This window comes from Falco peregrinus, chromosome 7 (assembly GCF_023634155.1).
Source record: "Falco peregrinus isolate bFalPer1 chromosome 7, bFalPer1.pri, whole genome shotgun sequence".
NCBI lineage: Eukaryota > Metazoa > Chordata > Aves > Falconiformes > Falconidae > Falco > Falco peregrinus.
Window position 1 is genome coordinate 8,512,648 of NC_073727.1, and position 27,980 is coordinate 8,540,627.

Sequence of the window (27,980 nt, forward strand, 5' to 3'; positions counted from 1 at the left end):
AATCCCATTCAGATATATGTTTTGTCTGGCTAACGTACTTAAAAGAGCATTGCCAGAGTCTGACTGCCTAGAAAGAACGAAGATCTTTCTGCCCAGTTCCCCATTATTCATAGTAGAAAGAGATCCTATGAACATACAATTATCATAATTCTCTGCAGGTACATTGTCATTCACATACACTGGCATTAGTGTCTTGGAACATGTTAATGACAGGGATGATGTAGACTAGTCTATTTTTCCTACTTCTAAAACCATGGTGGTTTGCAGCAGACATACAATGAAACTTGACAGTTTCATCTTCAGGATGAAAATGTATTAAAAATGTTCTAGGCTGATCAAGAAATTAGTTATGTAACTGGATATTTATCACTTTATATGATTTAAAATTAATACATAAATAAAAATTAAAAACATAAAGGCCTCCATTCTATCTAGAAGAAAAGAACAAAAGCTGTAAGTTTACATCATACCCAACAGACTCCAATCCCCCTCTTTTACACATTCGTGTTCAAAAAAACTAGTTCCAACAAAATAAGTCCTTACTTTGATGTATCAACAGGTTGAGGATTAAAATTCCCATCTGAATCCATTGAAGATTGTTTTTCCATCATATTGACATAATTTGATTCCATGTAGTCTGGAGGTAAGGCCCCTGCAACTGCGCTCAAACAAGGCAAAGCCAGTTTGAACAGTTCTTGTTCATATTTCTGTGGAATATACAGGGGAGAGAAAGTGAGTAGTGCATGGAAGGTACCCACCTCACTGCTAAAACTGGTACAGCTATACGTGAAACCGAGCAGCCACAGAATGGCCTTCTTACTCAGTGTAAAACTGAATTTTTGCTCTGAAATTAAGAGAAAGTGACTGTCCAAAGCATATTATACACTATAGCTAAAGCTAGGATCAAGTCTTGCTCTTGCTGAAGGAAGACATATTCACTTCACTGGCAGCAACAGCAGGCATTTTTCAGACGAAATAAAGAAGAGAACATAGCAAAGGAATATGCACAGCATTTCTAAACACCTAGACTTGAAGCAAAACTCATGTTATTTTAAGCAGGTTGGTTAAAACTGCTCACAGAATGAACAATACAACCAAGGTGTATAATTAAACTTCTGTTCAACATAGAATGGATTTGAGGGTGATGAAACTACGACTACTAAGAAAAGGACTACGGTCTTGGTTTATGGGAGACTACTGTGTGAAATAGAAAAGTGCAGCTTTCAGTCACCTGCAGACACTTGAATCTGGTTTTAGAGCTCTGAAGTGTAGCTGACCTTTAGAGAGACACCTCAAGATTACTTCAATAGCTATATATATATATATCTATTTTAATGAGCAGACAAAATGATATACCTATGTTAAAGCAGATGCTATAACAGGAAGATTTAAATGTTGATAAAAGCTGGGTAAAAATGACAGATTAAAGAAGAAAGGTTACACAGTAAGGCTTTTACAGTAGTGGATGGATATTAAAATGAATTACCTTTTGAGATAAAGCATCAAAAATACCCCAGAACAACTTTCTGGATAAATGAAGCTCTTCTTCTGAGGCAGCACCAAAGTTACCCCAACCACCTGGCAAACAATAATACTTCCAGCATCTTTCAAAATGATTTGTCAGCAACTAAAACAGAACATATTTTGAAAGCAAATAAATACAACTGTTGACGTTCTTCCATTCTGGCACTCAATCGTTACACAGACACTGCCAGAAAAATGTCTAACCTTTATCGCGATCCCATGTTGTGTATCTATTCTTTGAATTATTGGTAGATATACACACAGAATGAGCAGTTCTTGCTTTTAAACATTAGTGGCATATGCAAAAAGCATGTGACAGAATAATTTTCCCCAGCACCACAAGAACTCTGACATCTCAGCTGAAGACAAGAAATCACTTCCATCTGTGTGCCGCTATTCCAAACACTGCTGTATGGTGGGCAAAATAGTAGAACCATGATTTCACCTAATTCCCAATTATTATTTACGTGTCTGAGATCTATTCAACGATAACTCCCAATGTGACTTATCTCTTCTGTGAGTTGTAAAACCGGCTATCAGTCTGCCCTACTGCCCTCTATTACAATTGGCAGAGGAGCTTTTATTTCAGGGATACTTTCCTCTTCAGTGGTTACAAGATTCCAGATTATCAGGAATTCAAATGGTGCAAGGCCCTGCTGCTGGGTATTTGCCAAACTAAAACATCACAAATTTCGCACTTAATGTGTCCTCTGTGTCCCTGAGTCACAGACAAGAGGAAAAATTAGTTGTACATCTGTCAATAAAGGCAATCCCAAACAAAAAAATTCTGGCAATAATGAGGTATGAAAAACTAGTCCTACTCAGGAGCAGATTTCCCTAAGACACATAATGATCTTTCTAAAAAATTTAGCCAGAATTTTAATTCAGAGTTTAACAGTTCCTCAGCGAAAAAGAGATTTGTTTCAACATCACTTTGCAAAGCATGTTGGCAAAATATTACAAGTCACAGTCATTAAAGAGCTGACAGAATTCCCTTTTTTCCAGTCAGAACAAATGCCAAGAAGGAAAAGCACAGACAGTCATAACATAAATGTGCAGAAATACAAGTATTAAAAAAAAAAAAAAGTCTTGATGTTTAGAAGTGAGGATTTTGATAACCAAAAATGTAACCTCAATACTATGCAGTTCTGTTATACTTTTCATGGATCAGAGAAAAAGATCTTCAGATTTAAATGGTCTACTATTATTTACTATTTAAAATTTTGGATTATTAAAGATAAAAGGGAGAGAACGTACATGTGTATATAATGTAAAAAGACAGACGTTTTATTATTCATGTAGAAACACAGGAGTCTCAGAAATATGGACTCTAAGAGTCTGATATGTATTTGAAAATGTTGTCTTCTAAAGAGATACTATTGCACAATGGCCAGACTTCAGGTTTGCTTTTGGACAACATGTGAATGCTAATATATATATATATGTATATGTTTTTAAATCTAGCCAAGAGTAAAGGCAGGTTTACTCTTAGAGAAGTCCCTGATGAAGTACTGATTATGATTTAAGAGGAAATAAAAACAAGGCAGCCCTTTTCCGGAATGTTCACACCAAATTATACAGGAAAATCATCACAGATTTGACTTCACATGCTGCCTAAACAGGTAATTTTTAATTGTAGAAACCAGCAAAGGTATTCACAGTAGAAAGCTCTCTCTTCTGATCTAGCCTTCAACATTTCCTTCTCTCTTCCCATCAAAATTACATTTTCAGATGCACGATTAACTTGTAGCTGTCTCTTTAGACTACTATAACCTGTTTGCTAGCACAAGCCCATAAGGAATATGCACAGTACTTTAAAATCAGAAATACTTTAGTAGATATAAGTAGAAGTCCCTTGTTAAATCACTGAAAATCAGTTTACTGTCAGTGAAACCTTTGAAAAGTTAACTTTCCTCAGAAACTCCTATTATTGTTTAGGTGTCAATGGACAAAACCATTTGCCCATGCTAATACCATGGTTCAATTTGTATCTACATTCTCCTAAAGCTTGAGTCGCCAAAAGGATCTAATTATTTCCTCCCTGTCCAGTTCAGCAATATGGGAAAGTCTGCAGTCATGACCCTCAGGATGAAAAAAACTGCTGTTCTAGATGAACAGACCTCAGAGAGCTGGGCTTCCTCTTTCTTCCCCAAAAAAACTGAAGGACCATAGCCACGCAGGGAGCACCAGGTTACTATTTGGTTTTTGCAGCACATAAAATGTCATCATGCATTGAAAGGTCCCCTTCAGGACAGTATACTAAATTATCAACTGCTTTTCTCACACATTGGCACTGCAGAATGGCTGCTCTGGCATCTTTAGTTTGATTGAGCACTTCTTGCGGGGGAACAACCAAATTATGAAGTCCTTGGCAGGACAAAGATCATGCAGCAGATCATGGCTTTGAGACTAATGATTTCAATACCTCATCTGAGGCCAGAGACCATAACCTGGCTAGTTTAAGCCTGTGTACTTCTGAGATGTATTTTTGCAAAGAAATCACATGTAAAATGCAATTAATCCTGACACATGGCTTTAAAAGCAGAAAGAAATATTAAATAAGAAAAGATTAAATATCTAATTCAAAGTTGTGGTCGTAAAGGATTAAAAAGGACTGCTGAAAAACAGCAGTAGGTAAGGTGGGAAATGGTACATTTCTTAGTACTGCTGATGAAATCTGAGGAATCTTTAAGGAAGGTGTCATCTCAAGAAAGGAAAAACCACATTTTTCTTGTGCATTAGGAATCAGAATCAAAAGATATGGAGAAATCTTTGGGGGCTGAAAACTAAATGAAAGATTATTAATAACCATGTATTACTTAGATTTCCAAGCACAAACCCCAGAAAAAGAGTCCCTTTTTCAAGAGCAGGGAAAACCAACACAGAAGGCAGAAGTAAGGGTACATACAATTGCTATCTTTCTCTGCACTCTGGATGCTGCCCCAACCCCTAAAGCTTTTACTATTCTGTTTCCACATAGGCTTAAAACAAAAGAGGTAATTAAAGGAGAAGCAGACATTAGACAAGGACTTCATAATTCTATACGGATGAATAGAAATAGACTGAATTCCTCCTGAAGTGTGGAGATAAGGTAACAAAAAAGACAGAGAATAATCTCCATGCAAATATTTTCTGTTGCATTTTGTTACCTGGAATTCTGTTGAATATCAAAATGTACTTTTACCTTGAGAGGCATCTTTGCATGTTCATTTAAAAGAGGAACATCAAATACTAATCTTCTCAGCAAATGCTGCATCATGGAAGGCCGCAACTGCCTAGAAGCAGACAAAGCATTTCAAAAGGATGTACCAGCATAGTTTCATGTAAATACTTACTAAATACACTACAGCAACCTGTCAGTTCTGTGCCATTAAAATTCTTCAGATTTGCAAAGTAATAGGCTATTAGCTTGAGGCATGAAAAAAATGTGTCCAAAGCAAGTAAGTGCATACTAATGAAAACCTTCTGACCAAGCTGTAAATCAAACACTTTAAAGAAGCAGAGAAAATATCTAACCTATAGACAGAGAAAATCAGGAGAAAAAAAATACTAAATGTTGATATTCTGTATTATGATCACCATGGCCATGAGAAAAGGCTATAATCATTTCTTGTAATATATCTCAATGGCTTTTAAAAATATCGTAGAAACTAATCAAGACCTAAGAACACTAACTCTTTGGATGTACTGAACAAGACATGCAGTAGGCACCAACTGGAAGGACAGAAGAAATAGGTATAGCATATACGTTAGAATTGCATGGACATTAAACCTTTCCGGATAAATAGCAAACACTGGTCCATTTTATACGTTAGAATTGCATGGACATTAAACCTTTCCGGATAAATAGCAAACACTGGTCCATTTTATTGGTTCTTTTCTTATCAATATCTTATATATATATTAAAAAAATTATATATATATATATATATATAATGTTCAATGGGATATACTTTAGCAAGAAATGTTATACAGTACTTTTTTACAGTACTGTAATATAAATGTCTGTCATTTCTGAATACATTTCCATATCATGCAAAACAAAAAATATGGTGATATATTCTAAAAAACTCTGGTGATTTGAAAGCCTAAATGTTAATGACTTTTAATTAGAAATTAAATCCATAAGTGCCTAGTCAACTTCTGATAATTAAGCCTGAAGGCTTTTTAAAAAAGTGGATAGTAATCAGCTGGTTTTGAAACTGCATATACCCAGACAAAATTTGTCCTGTAGGTGTCAATATACTAGTCATTGATTAGGATTTCAACTGTAACACAATATAAACAAATATCTACACACAATTAAACAAGCATCTACATAGAGCTGTATAATCTACTGATCATCAACAATACTGCCAATCTCAACAGCAAAAAGTATTTAAATGCTACTTCAGTGTATGTATAATTCCACATTTCCATGGCTTTGCCTTTTTGCAGTAAATTCTCCTAGTTAAATGCCAAGGTTTTAATTTAAATAATTCAGTGATGGCAAAATAACTGGAGGACTGCATATGAGTGATTAATAAAGATGCAAATTGAATACAGCATATTTAAAAATATCACAATCATCTGTCAGAATAAAAAAATCTTAATTATGCCACTGGTGGCATAGTTCTGCATTCCTGTATTATAAATATCGTAGGTTATTTTATCAGTTAGCATTCCTGTACAGCCAGGCGTATTTTCTTACCCACAGATAGACAGCAAACACTCTTCAATAGAATCCCGCTGAGCTTTGGTAAGAGAGCATCCCTTTGAGAGTCTGTACACAGTATGTAATAAGGAATCGATGAGGGAAGCGTGGTGCTCTGTGCCAGCAAAGAGAGGAGCACATCTGGTCAACAGAGGCAAGACTGCTGTGCAAAGGTATCGATTCAGAGCCAAAGCCATATCCGTGGCACTTAAAGCAGCCTATGAATTAAACGAGACAGAAATTAGATTTGATTCATCAGTGTTGTTACAAATGAAAATAACTTGCTTGTTTTTCTTTTATTAATAGTTATAAAGAGGGACATTTCCAAAAGACACCAGTGAGGATTTGGTACCTGCTGGAAACTTGATGCCCAGCTTCTTTTCCTGCTTCTCAAGTCTCACAGAAAGCTTTTGGTTTGGTTTGGTTTTAATGAACAAAAACATAAACACTAAAGGTAGCCATTCAAAAACAAAACAATTTTCAAGACTATATTTAAAGAGTGTCATACTGCTTAACAGAACACTCCAAAATCAGGTAATACCAGTCGTGTCTGCATTGACAAAACTCAGTATGTTTCTGTGTTACTATCAAGCCCAAGTTCCAAGTGAGGAAAAAAACCTCACCTGGTCTTTCTTAAACAAAAACATAATTATTTTAAGAAAAATGTTGGCATAAAAGGTCAAATAGGGAAATCAAAGTCCCTGTCTTAGCCCACGTACAAATCTGGATCTGGATAGAAATAAGACTCACAGCAAAGAGGCAGCAATTTTGAAGAGGTACTAAAAAATAATTTAGTGGTTTCCTAAATAACAATGGAGGTGTCCCTAACAAATGCATGAAGATGAACACTTTCTGTATATCTCTGGGAAGAGGCTTACAGTTACATGCTTCATTGGCAGATTATCTGATTTTGATTCCATAGCACAAGCTCAGAAAGTCTCCCAGGGAAAGGTACTGCATCTCTTATGAATACAGGTATCAATGGGAGCTACTATAAAGTGAGCATCGTTCTGGAAAGTGTTTCTTCACTGTTCTTCCAATATTCTCAAAGCTCAGCAGCAACAGACAGCTCATCCAGCATTTGAGAAATGCAGAAGACAATATGAAGTAATAAAAAATGTTTTTGAGGGATGAAAAATGCTGCAGCATTCAGTAAGATAATGGAACCAAAATAACAACAGAGAAATGCTTACTGTATCTAAAGAAGCAGCAGCACGAAGATCTGGCAGAAAGCCAACCTCAAGAAGGTGTAGAAGAAAATCCTGGTCCTCAATTCCATAGACCCTGTCAAGGAACAAAACCATGGCTGCCTTGTGATCTGGGCAAAACCCCGCAGACATGTCAGGTTCCACCACAGTACCATCTAAAAGGAAGAAATAAGACTTCAATGACAAGGATAATCCTTCACCAGCAGACTAATCAGTCATGCTACTACTCGTCAGAGGCTTTGAGTCTCTTTTAGTATCTAAGCATCTTCCCCATGGTTTTGTTACACAAACGCAGCACATCTGTAGTTAACGGAAAAGGAATGCATAAGGCAAATTCTACCCAGATAGACTTCCATACATGCTTTTCTGTTCATGCTTTGTGTACTATTATCACAATAACTATTATCAGTTGATATTCTAATGGTAAGTACCCAAAACATACTAATTCATCTACAGAACTACCTAGTTCTTAGAAGATGGAGACAGAAAGTAAAAAATACAATAATTCTACAACACCCCAGGACTGCAGCAGTGGTGAGCATATCTGAAATGCATAACAATGACTTAAGATTCTGCTAAAAAGTCCTCTGTATCTGCAAACTCCTAGAATATCTGAAAGGAATTCATTGAAGTAGTTTTAAATTTTGATACTTTCATTTGCAAAACCAAATAAACAATATTGTATCCATAAGCTGTATTCTGTGCTATTGAGACATCACCTATAGATCCATCACTATCTGGAACAGAAATAAATAACGGTGTAATAGAAAGATTGATCTTTTTATCTCTTCTACTGTAACCTGTTGGGCATTCTTGTGCTCTAAGTCCCTAGAAAATCCATGTTGCAATTATAATGTTTTCTTTCCAGATACCCAAAAAGCCAGATGTAATTCCTTTCTCTTTTTTATTGATGCTCACATGGCTCCAAATATCACAATCAATTCTATGTAGGCAGAAAACACAAAGAAATGTGTTTTACATCTGTATGTCGCACCTATAACTTCACCCTAGTTGCTAAACAACTCTGGGGTCTTAGTAAGATCACTAGAAACAATTGATAGGGTTAGAACAGCAAAAGCTAAGGATTATGCCAGCAAGAAAAGAGACTGAAAATTTTTAAAATGTTTTAGAAAAATAGAAAGTATACATTTTTTAATTTTTTCTTAAAGTTGTAATAGGTTTTTATGATTTGATTTAAATGATTAGGATTTACATCAGTGATCTAAATGTACACAGAATTACTGTCCATAGCATGCAGAAAAACATGTATCAAGGACACTTGATTTCTCTTCTAATTCACGTAACAGTTTAATTTATAAAACTGTTTTTAAATACTGAGAGAAGTATGAGTATCAGTATGTCATTAAATTACAAAACATAACAACAGGATGGAGAAAAAGAAGTAGAATAATCACCTTACCTTTAGCTATGGTTGGCATGTGGAAAGGAATACTAATTACTCCCACCAAATCTTCCAGTGGAATCAAAGACCTTAGAATTGATCTGATTCTAATGGCTTCGCCTTTGCCAGCATGGATTAGCTAAGGAAAAGACAAACAAAGAATTAACAAGGTCTTTGTTTTATCTTCTATACGTGTCCATGTTCTGGAAACTTCCTGAACCACGGATACACAAGAATGACTGCTCTCAAAATCACAATATAATTAATAATGCAAATTTTACATAATCTCTATCTGTTTGTGTATCTTGGATGCAAACATGCGAAGTCTCGAAAACTGTATGTTTGGTTATTATATAAGACTAAGCCCAGTTTCAGAATGGAATGTCAGGTAAAATAGGTGAACAAAGCATTAAAATGTAGCACATGGAGGGAAGGAAGGGGAGAAGAAGTAAAAGCAGATTTTCAGATGAAAAAAGCCAATTTTTCTGTCCTGGCCAACCACCACTGCTGTCAGGTATCCCAGTTGTTTTAGTTTTATATTTAAAAAGGCAGCAAGACAGGGAGAAAACAAGACAATTGTTTTATTCAGACAAAATAGATATTCATGCACAGGCCTTATTACATAGATCTCTCTCTCTTTTCTCAAATTATTGATCTCTGCACACAATCTGATACTTACCTACATGAATTAGGGCACATTTCAGGGTGAAATGAGAAACTATGCATACCTAAGAACTTGTGAAGAACAGGAAGGTATTGTGAATCGCAAACAATATTTTCACAGTTTCAGTTCCTTAGGAACTAAGTAGCAAGGGCTTGGTTTTTATAGCTTGTCTAACTCTTTGCATTTAATGCCTGAAATAGTGCCATCTGACCTTTGAGAAGGTTTGTCAGTATGTTTTAAAAGGATGCCCTGTAATATTTACTCTTTTAGATGCAATTTAAAAAGCCTGTTTAAATAAGTACATGAAGAGAGTAAAACCATGGTTTTAAAAAAATAAATCACTCTACACCATCCCAATAAATAGGGAAATTTGAGGAGTTTGATTGTCATAATGGTCAATCAAACAATATTCATGACAGAATGCTGTTGAAGACCAGACACAGGGAACTATAATAAGAAAAGCAATGGAATAATTCTTTTAAAAAGGACAGCTTCTGAATAGTCCACAGAAATTTCTAGCCAGTTTGCAGATGAACACATTATGTACATTAAGATACTGTGTAGTCATACCACTGCTTTAATACCTGATAACGTTACTGTGAAAAAGCCACACAGCAAACCCATCAATAAGTAGAACAACCATGACTTTACTTTCCAGTGCATGAAGACTTAAAACTTACATGCATTTCAGGGGCACAACGTCCTAAGAGATCAATCAAGGCAGCATAAAAGGTCATGATTGCATTTCCCATGTGAATAGTGTCATCTTCTTGTTCTTCCATTTCACTGTAATTAGTTAAATGTTAAAACGATTAAAAGATGAAAAAAATGCAACAAAGTTTTTACATCAGCAATAACGAAAATCTGCTCATAGGTGTAACAGCTTACATATAGTGGCTTCCTGTTAGCTAGCAGACTTCTAGCAGACTAACAGACTGGAATTTGTCCCTGAAAGACTGTAGTGCCACCTGCATTGTTACCATTTATCTACCTCATTTTGCATCAGGAGATTGACTATTAACTGACTGACAAAGAACAAACAGAATTCCAAAGAGGATTTTATATTTAGAGAAAGTTACTTAAATTGACAGTGCAGAGGATGCACTGTTTGGGAGAAGACAAATCTTTACCCTCCACAGAATCCAAGAAAGAATCCAGATGATAATCCGCATGTTAAAACAAACAAGTCATTTAATGACTAAGATTATAGAACAAATTAATAAAAATTATGGCAACATAAGCAAGTCCACTGCACCTACAGGGTTTTACTAGATCCATTACTTGGAGAAGGCCCATCCCTTGTTGGATCTTCTGCTATTTGTATCGCTTCCTCCATGGCAGCAAGTAACCCATTGCCTCCTTCTCCTCTTAGAGCAGGACCAAAACATTCAGGTCGACGGATAAGCAGTCTGACTACAACATTAGCATTTTCCTCCACACTCTCTCCTACCACACAGAATAAACATCAAAATTTAAAACTATATCAAAAAGACTTCTGAAATATAATCAGAAAAAGGTACACAAAAGTGCAGAATGTATGCATCAGTAGATACTTTTAACTACAAAACAGTTTAAATATCATGACAAAGTTACATAAATGCACAAACTCTATTATTGTAATAAAAGCTATGAATAAAATGTGATTTAAATCAAAATGAAATACAGCCAAAGAAGCAACTATATAGTAAAGGCTGTTTAAAACATCACTGAAGCTACTGATTTTTAATAAAGACTCACAGTCAAGCGAGAGAGTTAATGATGGGACCAGTTTGGCTGTTACACACTAAAACTGGACTATAAATCATCATCATAAGATGGGAGTTTGTCTTTATGTCTAGCATGAGCTTAATCACAAAAAAATTAAAATAAATAAATTAGCAATATCTGCTCTACTTCCAAAGGAAATGAGAGAATTTCAAAGACTAATGATGCATCTAAAAAAATGGGGCATAGTCTCATAGGTCCCCTATATGATTTGTGAAATGGGCATCTCAGTTACTGCATGACTTGCATAATTCTACTCTTTCTGTAAATTGTCCTTTAAAATTACGGTAACTTATCAAGTTGGCTTATATTACTATTTGAAATTACAATCTTATTAGCGGAAGTTAAAAAATATATAGACTTCTACTCTACCATTGCAAAAAACAGCAAAACGAAGAAAATCCAAATATCGCTCTCCTTCAACTGGATTCCATCCAATGTCTGGGTAGCCTTTAGAAATCAACAAAGGACAACTCTGCAATCCACATCCAGCCAAGTAGCGAACCACCTAAAAGCAAGGTAAGATGAAAAAGATATTAATTGTAAAAAGGGAGAGAAGTGCAGTTTCAAAGGGAAGTATCCTCATGCGTTGTCTCGGATATGGTGTCCACATTCTATCATTCCCGACCAAACCATATCATTCTTTGGGCACAAAAGAAGAGCAACCTCTTTCTTAGTTCACGGTCCCAGTCTTTACCTACTTCTGCCATGAACTGCAAGACCTTACTTATCTCAATTCCATTTTCCCTCTCTCTAAATCACCACTTTGCTCTCTGTATCTCATTTCTCTTGCAATCCTGAGCATTACAAATGATTCAGTTTTCTAATATTCTGCAACTACACACTATCCATATTTGAAATCACATCTTCTAATTTAACTCACAGGTCTACTCTCTAATTTTAACCTTTCTGTTTCATTTGACTTTTTTCTTCCTTTCTTTTTAAACACACAGCAGTAACACTCCCTGTATTTCAACCCTATAGTCTCAATATTAGTTTTCAGTTTTCCCTCTCCTTTCTGAATTATTAGAATTTTAAGCATAGTCTTTAACCTGTTCAGACAGCTTCTTTTTGTTGAGCATTTTTAAGAACAGTAAGTCTGAAAATGTCCTTTTAAACAGACATGGTCCATCTTCCTATTCCAGGAAAGGATCATCTATGCTTATATTAGTCCTGACAGACGCTTTCATATGAAATTGGACAATGTATTCCACTCTCACTTTTCATTAGAAAGCATTTTTTAATGTCTATCCTGCATCTCTCTTTCCATTATTTAAGCTGCCTTTCTTATCCACTACTGACATCACAACCATCATTCTATTCCTTCTTGCAGCAGTAATTTATATATTCCACACAATCGTCACATGCTCTCTTGAGTTTTGTATTCTTCAATCTAATTAATCCCAATTCCTTCAATCTTTTCTGAAGCAGGTTTAAATGTTAGGAAAAAATACAGATAGATATAGATAGATATCTCTATGAAAATCTGTCATATATTTTAAAAAATTGTCACAAGGCTTCTTGTATTCCCTATTGCATTATGCCACCACTGCATATCACCATCAAGACGTAAAAGCAAAGAAAGATTTCAGCATTGAAGTTCTGTTGGGTATGGACTCCACTATTCTTAAAGCAAGAGCTGCCCTTGAGGCAATTCCTTTTGGCTACACCCATGTATGTAATAACCATAAACTCAGTTTAACTATCCAGACCACCAGTAGAAAGAACAAACAATCAGATCCTGATACCCTTCCTTTGAAAGGTACCTAAAACTCCCGCGCAATTCTTATAATCTTCCCAGGAAACAGGAATCTTGCCCTCTCTACAGGGAAAAAAAAAAAAAAAAAAAGTTTTATAAAGAAGCTACCAACCTTCTCCAGATCAGGCTCCCTTAAAGCTAATGCAAGTTCATTGTTATCCATCACAGAAGCTGCTGCAACATCTAAAGGAGTTGATCCTCGCATAGAAGGAGAGGCTGTTAAAATAACATTTAGTTTCAACACCAACTTAATAAAACCCAAATTCATACCATATAAATTAACATTTTTTTTAAATACAACATTTTGTCATTAGTTAGCACATGATTACAAGCATATCATTTATACTACTCAGTTTATAATAAATCATCATGCACTTGCATGAAATTTGACACTGATATGAAATCAACATACAGTGTAGATGTTCAAGTTAGAAACAGCTTTCCTTATACATTCCTATTGTCATCACATACTTTGTTTTAAGATCTCATTCTTTCTAATTTTCCTGACACAACTTTGCCCTGAGGAAAAGGTAGCAGAAATTTTGTATCTAAATCACTGACATTTTGTGAAATGTATTGAAACAGAAAATATTTTTAAGCTTTAAAATATAAGATTATATGTTATTTCTTTAAAAAATGGCAGTCATTATAGCGTTAGAAAAAGTTAAGGTTTTCATAATAACACTTCAAAAGCATTTGATTTGAGCACTTTCTGTCCAAAAAGATTTTTAGCTTATGCTTCTGTACTGTACCTATATATTAATAAGGAATTTGTGATCATGAAAAAAAATACTATGATGTTTCTAAATAATTATATATTCTCAATTACAAGTACTAAATTAAATAAAGGATAAATGTACCTCCTCTATAACACTTCAGCCTAGAAAGAAAGGTTAGCATTTTAAGAAAATTTTAAGGTTCATTTCTGGCCATCTATACATGCATACCCAAGCAAATAAGCTCTGAGTTTCTCCCACTGCCATAGGTGTGTACTGAACACACTACAGAAGAAAGTGCAGCGGAGTAAACTTAAGCAGTGAGAAGTAAGCCCTAATGAAATGCTGTTAACACTTATTTATGATTTTCTATGTCACAATCACGATTCTAATCTGTTCCTTAAAATGCACAACTAAACACCAACTCTCTCAAGGTCCAGGCACATACAAAAAGCGTATATTAAATTACCTCAATGCTACTGTCAGGGGTGTGTTTGGAGTTAGGAATACAGTTAATTAAGATATTTTTGCACTGGGTAAAGGAGAAACTTCAACCAAAACAGAGGGATGCAGAAAAACAGATAGTTTTACATATACATAAATCAGCAGAAAATTTTAACAATTTTTGTTTTGGTTTAGAATTATAAAAGCCACATGCTGATTACTTACCAAGGCCAACACTGCTGTTTTCTAATAAATAGCTAAGATGATCAAACATAGCTTTTTGATTCTGCCTGCTGATGCGGCAAAAATAACACAGGAAACGACAGCAGTTTGCCACCATCTTTGGAAAAGTGATTTCCTAAGAAGCAAATAAAAACAGACTGAAGCTAAACCTCTGGAACAGGCATAAAACTTGCAAAAGATCATTTATGTAACAGCCCTTTAACACACTAATATTTATGCATTGTATTCATTGCAATGGCATGAAGTTAACTGTTTAGGTTTCACCCTGGAATCAACAGGGCTTTCTCAGCAAGTAAATCACTCCTTTAGCCCCAAAGATCAAGGTATAAGCTTGCAAAAGAACTGGGATCACCCATAGATTCTACATTCAAACATAAAAGACTGTGAATGGTCAGATTCACGGAGTAATACTGCATCAATTTTTCATTAGTTTCTAAATAATCTCCCCTTTAAAATCAAGCAAGCATATAAAACGCTATTTGTAGGGGGGGTTTATTAAAGCATCTGAAATTACAATGCTAACCATATTTTCCTCCAGAATCAAAGGACAGATTCTTCTAAAAACTTAGTCAACTATTGTACTAATGGAAATCAGTGAAAGGTTATGGTCTCAGTACCTCCAGTGACTGCTCAGTGCCTTACAGGATAAAGCTTTGAACAGCTATATTCTAAACTCTCTGTCTTCTAACAGTGAATTGCTTTACCTTGGATTCTCCTCCACCAAGCACATTTACCATCACTTCCATGACAGTTTCATGCATGCCTAAAGCTCTCATGAGATTTGGATGTTGGTAAAATACTTTATTATTCATGATGTCTCTACAGGAAAACAAAATAAAAAATTGGATTAAAATGTTATGGACCAATAGTTCACCTATTATGTTATTTGCAAAGCTGCGTCCTATGCAATTTCCCTGTCTGAGGTGAAAAATTACCTCAGGGACTTTTCAGGTTGCTGATTGTCTATTTTTCTATGCACATTGTGGAAGAACCTGATCTTTCTTTTCCCATATTATAGTTATTGCCCTAATCACTTCTTCATTACACCAGAGTAGGATGCTCTTCTATTTTTGTTAGAAATTCCATTGCAGATCTAAAAGTATTTTCTGACAAGAGCATGATCAAAACTGCTATATTAGCTTAAATTTTAAATTCAACTAATCAATAGTTTTGACAAAGCATTCTTTTCAGAATATTTCAACCATAAGACATTTGACATCTGCCATCAAAACCAAGAAAAAACAGTTCTAGGGGAAAGACAATGTATATCCAGCTATCCTCCAAGCACCAGAAACAGAAGCTGCATAAATACTAGCTTTAATTTATGAGTTACTGCTCAAAAGAACTCTTCTCTCCTGCATATTTCAGCAGAACAGATTTACACACTTTAAAATCAGTCCTGAAGATTATAATGTCAATATTTTATGTAGATATGTCCAATAGTAATGTCTGGTTTAAAAAATAATTACATTTCTAAAAACTGTAATTAGTCTTGAAACCACACACAACCCATAGATGTGAAAGCAATCAGGTCACGAGAGAGAAAAGTACTAGAGCAAGCCACTATATAAAGTACTGTTGACAACCATTCAAATTTCATTGTGCATTTTATAGCAGTCTTCTTTTCTGACCTAAAACTCCTGCAATCATGCAAAGAAAATTTCAGCTTTATAAAAGATGAGACACGAAGACGACTGTTCCATCACTCTCAAAGCTACAAATCCACAACCATCAGTCATGCCACAGAATGCATGCAGTATGTCTGATGCAGGTGACAGTATCAGGGGTTTTGACTCCCAGAAAGATTAGCTAATCTTTCTCCTCCACAGCCTACCATCGGACTTTGTATCAGAGATGATAGAGGGCAGGCCCTGCCTCCAAAAGCTATCCGTACCACATCTCATTTCTGCACTAATGCTTCATGCTGGGGAAAAAGACCTCGACGGTATCGATCTACCAAGTCATTCTAAACTCTTACTTGTCTACAGCAGCTTTCTTTTACAGAAATACAGCACAGAAAGTCAAAATGTCACCTCAGGGGCTGGCCAGCTATATTCACACTACTTTGGAAAGCACATCCATGTTCTGTGTTCTGTTTAAATGTGGGATGCGTTATGAAATGTCTTACTTAAGAGAAAAAGCTTAACAGCACTTCTGAGAAAACTGGGGTTTTAAGCAGGAACGAATGACACTTTCGTTTCTCAGCTGAAACAAAGAAATACTGCCCACTCACAGCAAAAAATCTGGCATTTCTAAATGGGTGCTGAAGCCCAGGTTAGGCTATAAAAGGTACAAATGGCACAGCTGGGTAACCTACAAGATAAACAAGACTATGATAGAAGGTACCAAGAAGGGTGATAGGAACAGGCAGTGAAAACACTAGCTTAACAGAAAGTACTTTCTTCATTACATGAGACTTTCCCATATCACCAAAAACTTTGTTAAATTTAAACCAGAATCACAAAACCTTAGCTGTTAATTCATAGCAGAAAATGTTGAGGAAAGAAATTTAAAAGAACAAAAAGAAAGCAGAACATGAAAACCCCTCTGAGACTGGGGTTTTTTCTAGACACAATGCCAGAATCTAGTAATTACTCACTCATTTTAGACCTTATTAGCTCAAGTGAAATGTAACAACTCAAATTCGAAGTACAAAGGGTGATTCAGAAATACCAGTATGTTGGGTGTCTTGGCAGATGATGGACTTGCCCTTTTGCCAAAACCTTAGCATGAATACCTTGAACATTGCAAAAACCAGGGAACATTGATGGGACCTGCTGGCAGGCTAAGAAGTACGCACTGTTCATAATGCCACTACAGAATTATGTATAGGTGTTATTTGGATATTTGAGGATTTTAAGTAAGCTCAGAAAGAAAGAAAAAGGTATTCTGCACAACAAACACTTGTCCTTGCATTCCTGGCATTCACTATATAATGCTATCTTTGGTTGTCATTGCTCTTCACTGATTGGGGATTTCTAGCAGATCACAATTGATGTTTAATCTCACCAGACATCTCTCAGATGGTAACATTTCCTTGAAAAAAGTGGGAAAAAAAACCCAGATTCTTTGGTAGTAGAGATGATCACGATTTTTTTACTGTTTTCTCCAACTGTACTCCTTATTAGGCTGTATTTCACTACTATTAATCTTATAATTAGGAGAAATATGACTGGGTGAACTACTTCATAGTTCAAAAAGTACCAACTACACTCAGTGCAATAAAAAGATGACATATGTACAATACACATGTAGACACAATTCCATTAGCTGACTGCTGGGTGGAATTGTATGTGTCAACAGTTACCAGTCACTGCATTCACATAAAATGGACAGTATTCTTGATAGGATTCTACACAGCCAAACTATTTAAAATATGGTAATAAAATATAGTTTGTGGTACCACGAAACATTACATACAGGTTTTCAACCTTTCTCACAAGAAGTCTTACCAATGTCATTTCTCTCCGAAAATGATACCCATAAAGCTGCACAGGCTGTATCTTAGAACTGAAAGTACCACACAACAAACACCAGTATCTGCATTTACACCTTACATAGACTATTCACACTGAAACATCATGTATATGCTTGGCCATAACCATACAGCAAATAATAACAAATATCTGTAAATAAAGAGATGTTGCACTCCAGTTATTTACCCTAATCCACGAATCATAAGTTTCTCTTCCTCCTTCCCCATTCTGACACTAAGCAAGGAACGGATTTGGCCGAGGGATGCCAGAAGGTTGATTGTGTCTTCCACAGACACGCTATTTATGGTGTAGGTCTTTGGCAGAGCTCGAACCAGGCCACCAATACCGTCATATTGGCGATGTAGCAATACAAACATGGCCCTTACTAACTCCGGATCTTCTATCACTGATTCCTGGGCCCAGCGTACCATTGTGTCTGAAATCAACTGCTGAAGAGTAGCTGTGAAGAAAATACATAAATAACAAAATTACCATTAATTGCTCATCTCTCTCCTGGTGGCCCCTCAGAACCCATTATGCAACATGGATGGGGATTAATTCAATTCCTAAGAAGCACCTTTTTCTTGCTATTTCTTTAGCAGACTATCAAAGAAAAATAAAATCACTCAGGAGAGGCAGAAATGTCAACAGCTTATATTTAAAATTAAAACACAGAAAATAAATCGAATAACAAAAAATTATGAAGAAATACAAGATGCTCACAAAGTCATCAGATTTATTTCTACATATTACTTTCATGATTTTTCTAGGAATTTAGGTCTGAGGATTTTTCTTGTATATTATGAAGTTAGACTGGAAAAAATATACTGGTAGCACACACAAATGCTGTATTATTTATTTACATGTATGAGCTCTGTATCCAATCAAAACTTTATAATTTATAGAACAGAATAATTTAACTTAATCCTCTGCCAAAAACAAAAGCCTTCAAAAGAAACAGAAATGAAGAGACTCCAATCAAATAAATGGCAAATCAGCATTTGCATATTTTGAATTCAGTCTCTATAAATTATATAAATATTATATAAATGTATAATATATTTTAATATATTAAATATTATGTTAAATCATATATATTAATATATATATATAAATAAAGTGAGAAACCTGCATCTGGTACTCTCATTGAAAATTTTATTACTTGAGATCTAGAAAAGTCATATGTTAAATTAGACAAGCTATATAATGTCAGTTAAGATTTGAGACTACTGTTTGAAAAAATTACTCATGAACTAAAAGTCAAGACAAAGTATGTGATAAAGACACTTAATATTCTTTTCACCATGTTGGGGAACTTCCACTCAGGTTTGCAAGACTCTGTCAGATCAATTCTGGATCCTCTTGAGACTCCTCAATAGTTACACACTAGAGGACTTCACCTTTAGTATTTATGTAACTAATCAATTTATTTCATGTCAAGCAGATAATGGCAAAGGTTTGACAAGGGAAATTTGATAATCCCTCCTGAAGTTCAATAAACTGACTAATAAATATCCTGATGTTGAAGAAGGTGGCTGATACAGACTAAACATAAAAAATATTTTCTTCAAATTAGAAATCTATGTGTTGAGACAGTAACATGATCGTGGAGCAAACCAGATGCAATTTCAGGCTAAATTCAAATAAATAAACAAACAAAAAAGTAATAATACTTAAAGAAAGATACTGAAGGAACAGAAGTTTACAGAAAAAAGAATGTTGAACACAGATGAAAATTTGTGCTAAGATGTGCACAAATACAATATAAGGGAAAAAAATAGGAATAATACTGTCCAAATACTTGGTGTTTCCATTGTCATACAGCATAGTATTTTTTTAGAATAAAAGCACTTTAAAATAAGTAAAAGGATAAAATGTGTTTGGGCTGATATTTTAGGAGGACTGAAATTAATAATGAGGAGGGACACAACAGTGTGTTTCCTTTGTTTTTTGTGAAGAATCACATGGGCAAGGTCTCATTTTGCTCCTGTTTTGGTAACTGCAATGCTGCATCCCACCTACCTGTGGGTCTGGGTGTTACCTTGCTTGCAATGGAGAACCCAAGCAGCCTATCCACCATAATACTGTTGAATTAATTTAATATAATACTTTCTTTCTACTGTCATAACAGAGAGAATTAGATTTTGTAGAGCTTTAAGCTTAGTACAAGAAAAAAAAAAGAAACTGTAGGATTCATCATCACATTCTTCACAGATCTAGCCTCTAATTATCACTACCTGATAATTGAAATAACAGTTATAAACTGCAAAGCTAGAAGGCACACTTCTAGGAGGATAAAAAATATTTCTTCTACTTATAGAACACTACACTAACACTAATAACTGGAAGCTAAGAAACCATCTCATTATAAGTATTCTTGGTAAATCTTCCCATCCCATGACTTTAGGCACTTACATTAAAGCAATGAAGTTGAAAGGCCAGTCTCCCTAGGAATTCTGTGTAGTCAGTGACAGAAACCAAGCTTTCTACCAAAGTCAGAACACCTAAACTCTGTACCCAGAAATTCATTCCTGCTAGTAGGGTAGCAGCATCAAAGCTTAAGACATTTGAAAGTTCCACCCACCATAATAAAGGCAAAAAAAAAAAAAAAAAATATTATGAAAACAAAATCAGCATTGAGAAGTAAAAAAAATAAATAAAATTCCATAATTGGTTGGCACCAAGTACAGAACTTGGGTGCCACTGGCAATGATTCTTATCAAGATGGAAAGACAGAAAGTTATAGAAAAATGACAGAGCAACAATCACAGTCACCTCATCTTGAATTTTAGGTTGGATGGGGAGGCTTCTTCTAAGTACAGCTTTGCAAATTACAGTCTAATTGCACAGTCTTCTTTAATTTAGCAATCTTCATGCAAATACTGATTTGAAGCTGCTGCAGCTGATTTTATGAGCGAGTTTTCATAACCTGGACCTCACTACAATTATTAAATCTGCACTAATTCTACAAAAAGCGAGAAACATGCTGGAAAAAATATGACTTGAAGAATGATCAAGGGTGAAAAAGCCAGTAGAAATTTTCCACTACATCCCACCGGGAAACAAATCTACCTATCATGAAAATTCCATCTGAGCTTGTTTTGAGTCAGAGCTATAAACTTTAAGGTACACAGATGTTTTGCTAAAAATCTACCTTGTTTTGGCTGAAAATATGCAAGGAACTTCCTCCCCTGCTTTTTTTGTCTTTTGGAGTTTGGACACATTAAACTGATCTAATTTTGCTTACAGGATGTCTTAGCATCATCATCAACTGGCTTCTCAGCTTGCTTCTTCTTCAGATATGTAACTTTCTCCATAAGGTATAGGAGGCGACCCCTAATAGTTAAATCACTGTTTCCATCCAAGGTTCCATCTTCATCTAGTTCAATTCCTGAAATAAAATTATACACTAAATAGTAAAAGAATAAAATTAAACAAGTTACAGACATCTTTTATATCTTGTATGTACAAATATAATCAAACTGAACTATGTTGTTCTGCTCTGTCAGAAGTACAAGAGTTTGATATGGGATATGCTTAACCAGCAGCTTGGAACAAGTATAGATCAGGTATTTGTGCAAGGCAGGAAATGGCATATAAGGATCATGTAATCCGATTAATTTATTGTATAAATAGTGTATTATTATACATAAAATATATACTAATTATATTTCTGTGTTCAACTCTCACTGTAAGCCTGTTTCCATGTTAATGTTGATTGACACCTGTGTTTTGGACATACGTAGCTCAGACACATAGACATCATCCCTACTGACACAGTACAGTTCAGCTGATAGTTAAAAAAAACCCAAACAAAAACAATCAGTAAAGGCTAGGAAATTTTTAGGTAAAACATATCATAGAAGTGAAAGAACTATACTTTCTAGTGACCAGTCAGAAGAAAGCAGCCACTTTCACAATAAAGTGGCCCTTTCATGATACTCCTCTAACAAGCTATAAATTTTTTTAAAAAATGCATGTGAAGCTTTATAGCATCACTGAATAGCTGAGGTTGGAATAACACTTTAGAGATCATCTAGTTCAGCCTCCCTGCTCAAAGCAGGTTCAACTAAAGCAGGTTGCTCAGGACCACGTCCAGTTGGGTTTTGAGTATCTCCTAAGGTGGAGACTCCACAACCACTCTGGGCAACATGTTCTTGAGTTCTGTCATCCCTACAGTTAAAAAAAAAAAGAAAAAAAGAAACTGTAGAATTTCCTGTATTTCAGTTTGTGCCCATAGTCTCTTATGCTGTCATTAGGCACCTCTGAGGAAAGTCTGTCTCAGCCTTCTTTAGTCCCCCTGCCCAACAGGTATTTATATGCATCAATACAATCCCTCCATGAGCTTTCTCTCCAAGTTAAATAATCAGAGCCTTCTCAGTCTCTCCTTGTACAACAGATGCTTGAAGAATGAAATCATCTTTGATGGCCTCTCCCTAGACTCACTTGTGTGTCTATGTCTCTCTCATACTGGTGAGCCCAGCTGTTGGCTTTCTCTGCCACAAGGGCCCATTGCTGCTCATGTTCACCTTGTCCACCAGGATCTCCAGGTCTAGTTTCCAATACAAGTTCTAAAGTTAAGAGGTTTGTGGGGAGTTCTTTAGCAATTACGCATTTTATTGGATGTTTTTTCATACCATTACATCATTCTTCTCAATTTATTGCATCTGGTTTTAATTGTCTGAGTTTTTGTATTAAGTACAGCTCTACTACCATTGAAAGTTATTTTATTATATTTTGTCCTGAGAGAGTAATTGACGCTCAACTAAACAAGGATCACCAGTAGCTTCATATTTTACACTAAATCATCTAACAAAATGGTTTGGATGGCAGTTTCTTCAACCAAACTAATTAACAGTAAAGACACTGAAATGTTAGCAATTAGAACACAGAGATGCTCTGATATTAAATGAAATGCCTGTTTTCCCACACTTATGCTGTTCCCTGAGCTCTAGTTGTTTTTTCCTGATTGGCAAACTGCCAATATAATTGTGTCTCAGCCATTTGAGAGTGAGTGTGAATCCTCAAATGGTGGCTGGCTAATCAAATAAACACAGGACTTAGAATGTCTAATTGTTTTACCTGTTTTTCAATAGCCGTATTTTGAATACATATAGTAATTAATTCTGCTTTCCTGTAATGCGTCCTCTGACCCACAAAATTAATTTTCTACTTGTAGATTATGTAAATTACTGTTTCCCCATAAAGAACAACATAAAACCTCCAAAAATAAAACTAGACCAAATAATTTGAACAGAGAATGATGGTAAGAGACAAAAGAAAAATGGAAAAAATCAAAGAGAAAGATAAAGCCTCTTTTCCTTTCAAATGTTATTTGTAAACTCTTTATTTCATCTTAGTTTCCTGTCAACTGACAGTTTACTTTGAATTTTTCTTCCCCCCCCCCCCCCCCCCCCTTTTTCATTTTAAATAAAAAATATTTCCTTTGAGGTGACATAACGCACCTTCATCAAGTTTGTGGATGATACAAAGCAGAAAACACACTCAAGAACAGGAAGCTCAAGGGGGTAGAGGAATGGGCTGGAAGTTTAGCAAGGACAAAGGCAGAGTTTTACAATTTGGACAGACCAGTGACAATGCAGGCTAGGCATGAAATGGTTAAAAAACCACCTTTACAGAAAAGAACTTTGGGGGTCCTATTGGACAGCAACCTACACATTAGTCAGCAGTTCACTCTAACAGCAAGGAGAGCTGAAAATAACCCCTGTTAGCAGAAACATGATCACTAGCTCAAGGCAGGGTTCCAAACTGACATAAGGAAAAAAATAAAAAAAAAATTACCATTAGAACACTCAAGCCCTGCAACATGTTGCTCAAAGACATTGTGGAATCTTTGTGCTTAGAAGCTTAATCACCCAAGTGCAAATATCACTGAGAAACCAGGTCTGAGTTCAGCATTGACTACGCTTTGAGTAGGAGTCTGCATTAAAGACCTTCTGTGATGTTTGATACTAAAATAGTAACAGATTTATTAAGGTAACAGAAATATCTTTGAGATGGACCAATCTAACCAAACAGACTTGTGATATACAGGGATATTAACTGTGGTTACTCTACCAAGAAAGAAAGTCAGGTATTGATGGCATGGTTTTATTTATTTGGATATTTCAAGGAGGTGAATTAAATAATTAAATCTGTTATTTTGAGTTAAACTGGGATTAATAAGGAATACCGTTCAGGAGGAAAAGTGCAGAGATCCTCCTGCCCCAAGCTCCTTCCTTGACCAGAGTAGTAGTTCAAAAAATATTATCACACATCCCTGCAGTAGATACTCCTAGCTAATGGGACAAGATGTGAAAGTTCAGCTGCTTGTCTGCTCATGCTGCCTGCTAAGCGTCTCTTTTACTTATTTCTTTAAAATAGTGTACTGAATTAAAATGAAGGGATGAGTATCCTTCAAACCGGAAAACAACAAAGTCCGCAATGCAAAAGGTAAACTTGCATTCCGAGCAAAACTACTCTATAACTGAAGTCGCAGTAGTCATGGGTATGAGCTCGACATTTAAAATACACATTTGGTGCTTCATTTTTTTATTGGTATTTTTCTATTTAAATTGTTACTATATTTCACTTTTTAATATGACATAGAATTTAACTGTTTTTTATTAACTAAAGTGAAGAAATCAAACCCACAGAAATTTAACTGCTCCTTTTCATTATTAGTCTGTTTCAATAAACTTCTATATCTTCATTCATGTCTGAGAAGTATCAGCTACTAATACTATGTTATATTGTGGTTAACATGGCCATAGCAAACTTGATACAGCAAGTCTACGCAAGGGAGAGGGAATAGGCAGAAGAACCTCTGGAATAACAAGTAAGCTACAGCATTATGCAGTACATAAGCCCAAAGAAATTTCTACAGAGCTGTATGGGTGAAAAAAAGAACCCTTTTCCCTCATGATGCAAAATATACTGCATTCCCTTCAAGTCTGACCAGAGATGAGGATAAGAACATTCCCTTAGTTTTGACTACAAGCTGAGTAACTTGTATATCTTGTATAAATGATAGCATTTATAATTGACATAGTGTTAATCTATACACTACTGAGTTGGTGTTATGTAAAATTATTTAGAAAAACTGCTTCTAAAGCTAAAATAATTAAAAAAAGTAAAATATTCAGTAACAAGACCTACCACAGTGTGTCATTAGGTCTTCATGGAAATCCAGGAGTTGATCTCTAATTTCTTCAGGGCAAGGACAATCATTTTTATCATCTTTAAAGTTCAGTAGCATGTTAATCTTAAAGAATACAAAGGAAAGGCAAATGACACTGATGTCCAAAAGGAAAAACAGTTGAAATCAAACAGAACTCTGCCACACATAGAGCACAATAAAAAATAAATTCTCCTGTACCTGCTCCTGAGGTGGGGATCGAAATTCTTTTGTTTTTCTAGCTGTCAGGGCAGCAGACATGTTCAAAGCCTGCATCACTTCATTGTACCGGAAGCGTTGATTCTCTTGAAGCTTGGCCACAAAATCATCAGAAAATGCTACAATGGCTTCTATTCGGTGTCGTACTTGGCAGTCACACAGGTACTGGAGCAGATGACACATCTGAGGAAACAGTATCGTGAGAGAATGCAGAGTTGGCAAGCTAAGAAATATCTTCTGTATATTATGCAAATAAGGATGGATTGCTTGAAGTCTTTAATGCTATCATTTACTACATGTGAAGTAATTCTACACCAGGAATATCTGGCATCCTCAAGAGATTTATGTGGCTCAGGCACATAACAGGTAAGACCTTCATTAAAATTGTAAGAGAATGGATTCCCTCCTTGCTTCTAGGGAACTTCTTTTCTGTTTGGATTCATAAAAATTAATAATTCCTTGCTAATGTCATTGAGAAAGTAATTCAGTTTAATGAAACAACAGTTGTTTGATCTATGGTGAACAAGTTTATATCATCAGGAAGACACTAAATCTTGTTTCCTGTAAGGAAATTACTTCTCTGTTTAACTAATGCCAAAATTCTTTATTGCTTGAAAGAGAAATTACCAAGTGAAGAAAAAAGGATCTGCAAAGAAATGGGAGCAATCACTATCACAGCAGGATTGTTACCTGTAATTTAACAGGTTCTGGAAGTTTCATCTGAAGGAGTCCTTCCTTTGGCACTTGCTCTCCTCTGGTTTCTTCCTCTCCTTCTTCTGATTTGAGCTCATCTGAACTCAGCTCCTTCTCAGAGAAGTCAATTTCATCCTCCTGGCTCATTGCTTCTTTGAAAACCCGGGGCTCAATCAACTGCAAGATGTGTTTTAGATCTCCGTTGTGGAAGATTCCCATAATTAGGAGGGTATAAAAGAGCTTGATGAGAGGGACAAACAGAAATTCTGTAGAACCTCCAACTGGATCTCTGACATGGAGGCTGCCCTCCTGAACAGCTTCAGTTAGCATCTCTATGGTTTTGGCCTTTAAGATTTCCAGAGGGAATTCAGGACTGAACTGAAAGCATTCACTGCTAATGCTTACAAAACTGGGAGAGGAGAACTGCATTCTTGGCCTTAATGAAGTGCTAAGTCCTATACCAGGGAGGCCATGTTTTTTGTTTTCATCAGGAAACAAAGTAATACTCTTGGTCTCATCTGTCATTGGAACTATAAATTCATTATTCATCATTAACCTGGCAGTTGCATAGGTATTGAGATGGATGTCAATGAGTAAGTCATAATATCCTGCACGTAATAATCCTGGCATATATTTATTCTCAATAGCGTATAGGAGCTGAGATTCATCCACATGGCTACACATAGCATGGGCCACACGGTTATTGCCTAAAGCACAAACAGCTGAATATAATCGGAGAGTATGGTAGTGAAATTTCAGCAATTCTTCTTGTTCTGTCAGCTCTAAAATATCAATTGTTCTGCAGAGGAAAAAAAAACAATACAGTAAATTCCATATCAGTGCCAAAACTTACTTAAGTGAAGGAAGGAATTCAGAATTGGCCTTAAGGATAACATTGGCATAATATCAGTTCTAGGGATGGACTTTTTCCATATTTCAGCTTTCATGTGAGAAACTCTGCCAGCCTAAGAATCAAGGACTAATAAGGAAGTTCAATCAGGAATTTATTCAATTCACCCCTAATGTAGAACTTCAATTACTTTCAGTGGGGAAAGATCAAAACTATTTACTTAACACAGAATACTCATACTACAAACCAGAACTTGGATAACTGAAAAATCAAGGTTTTAAAACAAGCATAAGTTTACATATTTACATCATTTCTTGTTTTTTAGATCTGAGGTTGCAAAATGGCAACAGACTAACCAGTTCACTCGCACAGGGTTCGGGGGTGGTCTTTGTTTAGAATTCTTACCTAATTTTTTAGTGGTATTTTCCGTTTTGGCACTGGCAAAACACTGAGACTTTTATGTAACAAAGAAATCACAATTGTTTAAACTAAATTTAGGTAAATTAAAGTAATGGAATAATTACATTGGCCACAAATCTTAAAAAAAACTCTACAAAAACAGATTTTTGCCTATCTTACAGATTGTCTTTATTATTTTATAGACAGAGTTCCTTTAGTTTTCATTCAAAACTCTTAAAAGAGTTTCTCTTCATATACTCTCTTTCATATACTCTTAAAGAGTTTGGAGAGAAACTAGGAGAAGTTGGAAAGACAATCAAAGGAGGCAGATTTTAAAACATTGAAAAATAAGATTAATTTTTAATATTAGCTAAATGAAAACATACTGCCTTTACTTCCATGTGTTATAAATATAAAGGAGATCCTGGGCTTTTCTTATAGAAATTTTATTACATGTCTAGCTTCATAATCCCAACCTAACTCTGATGATGCACTACAACACACAAATATCAACCTGTTTTCTTCAGGAATATGAAGGGCCATGAACTGCAAAGGATTCAGGCACTGTATCATCCAGCCTTGACGTTCACTGATCCGAGACACATCAACCTTCAAGAAGTGGTTTGGCACTCTGCTCCAAAGCACATGAGTCAGAAACTGGACGTGGAGACGTGGCGGACATTGAGAGACTGGGTTTTTGTGTTCGCTTTTGAATAAGCCAGCAGACAGTGGCATTACATTCTGTAAAA

At 35.5% G+C, this 27,980-nt stretch overlaps 1 protein-coding gene across 4 annotated transcripts in view; it reads right to left on the bottom strand.

Annotated features, from left to right (window-relative positions):
• The window catches only part of RYR2 (ryanodine receptor 2), a 434,719-nt gene that overhangs the window by 123,612 nt on the left and 283,127 nt on the right, over window positions 1-27,980 (bottom strand). For all 4 annotated transcript variants that reach the window (XM_055811085.1, XM_055811083.1, XM_055811084.1 and 1 more), the window contains exons 34-51: window positions 27,746-27,972; window positions 25,980-26,781; window positions 25,272-25,472; window positions 25,052-25,157; window positions 21,141-21,284; window positions 18,080-18,353; window positions 15,122-15,236; window positions 14,400-14,532; window positions 13,127-13,230; window positions 11,628-11,763; window positions 10,751-10,937; window positions 10,172-10,277; window positions 8,846-8,966; window positions 7,411-7,580; window positions 6,215-6,435; window positions 4,709-4,799; window positions 1,487-1,627; window positions 544-707 (exon numbers count right to left, since the gene is read on the bottom strand). In XM_055811085.1, the coding sequence (XP_055667060.1) occupies window positions 544-707; window positions 1,487-1,627; window positions 4,709-4,799; window positions 6,215-6,435; window positions 7,411-7,580; window positions 8,846-8,966; window positions 10,172-10,277; window positions 10,751-10,937; window positions 11,628-11,763; window positions 13,127-13,230; window positions 14,400-14,532; window positions 15,122-15,236; window positions 18,080-18,353; window positions 21,141-21,284; window positions 25,052-25,157; window positions 25,272-25,472; window positions 25,980-26,781; window positions 27,746-27,972 (3,443 nt within the window). The remainder of the gene's footprint in view (window positions 1-543; window positions 708-1,486; window positions 1,628-4,708; window positions 4,800-6,214; window positions 6,436-7,410; window positions 7,581-8,845; window positions 8,967-10,171; window positions 10,278-10,750; window positions 10,938-11,627; window positions 11,764-13,126; window positions 13,231-14,399; window positions 14,533-15,121; window positions 15,237-18,079; window positions 18,354-21,140; window positions 21,285-25,051; window positions 25,158-25,271; window positions 25,473-25,979; window positions 26,782-27,745; window positions 27,973-27,980) is intronic.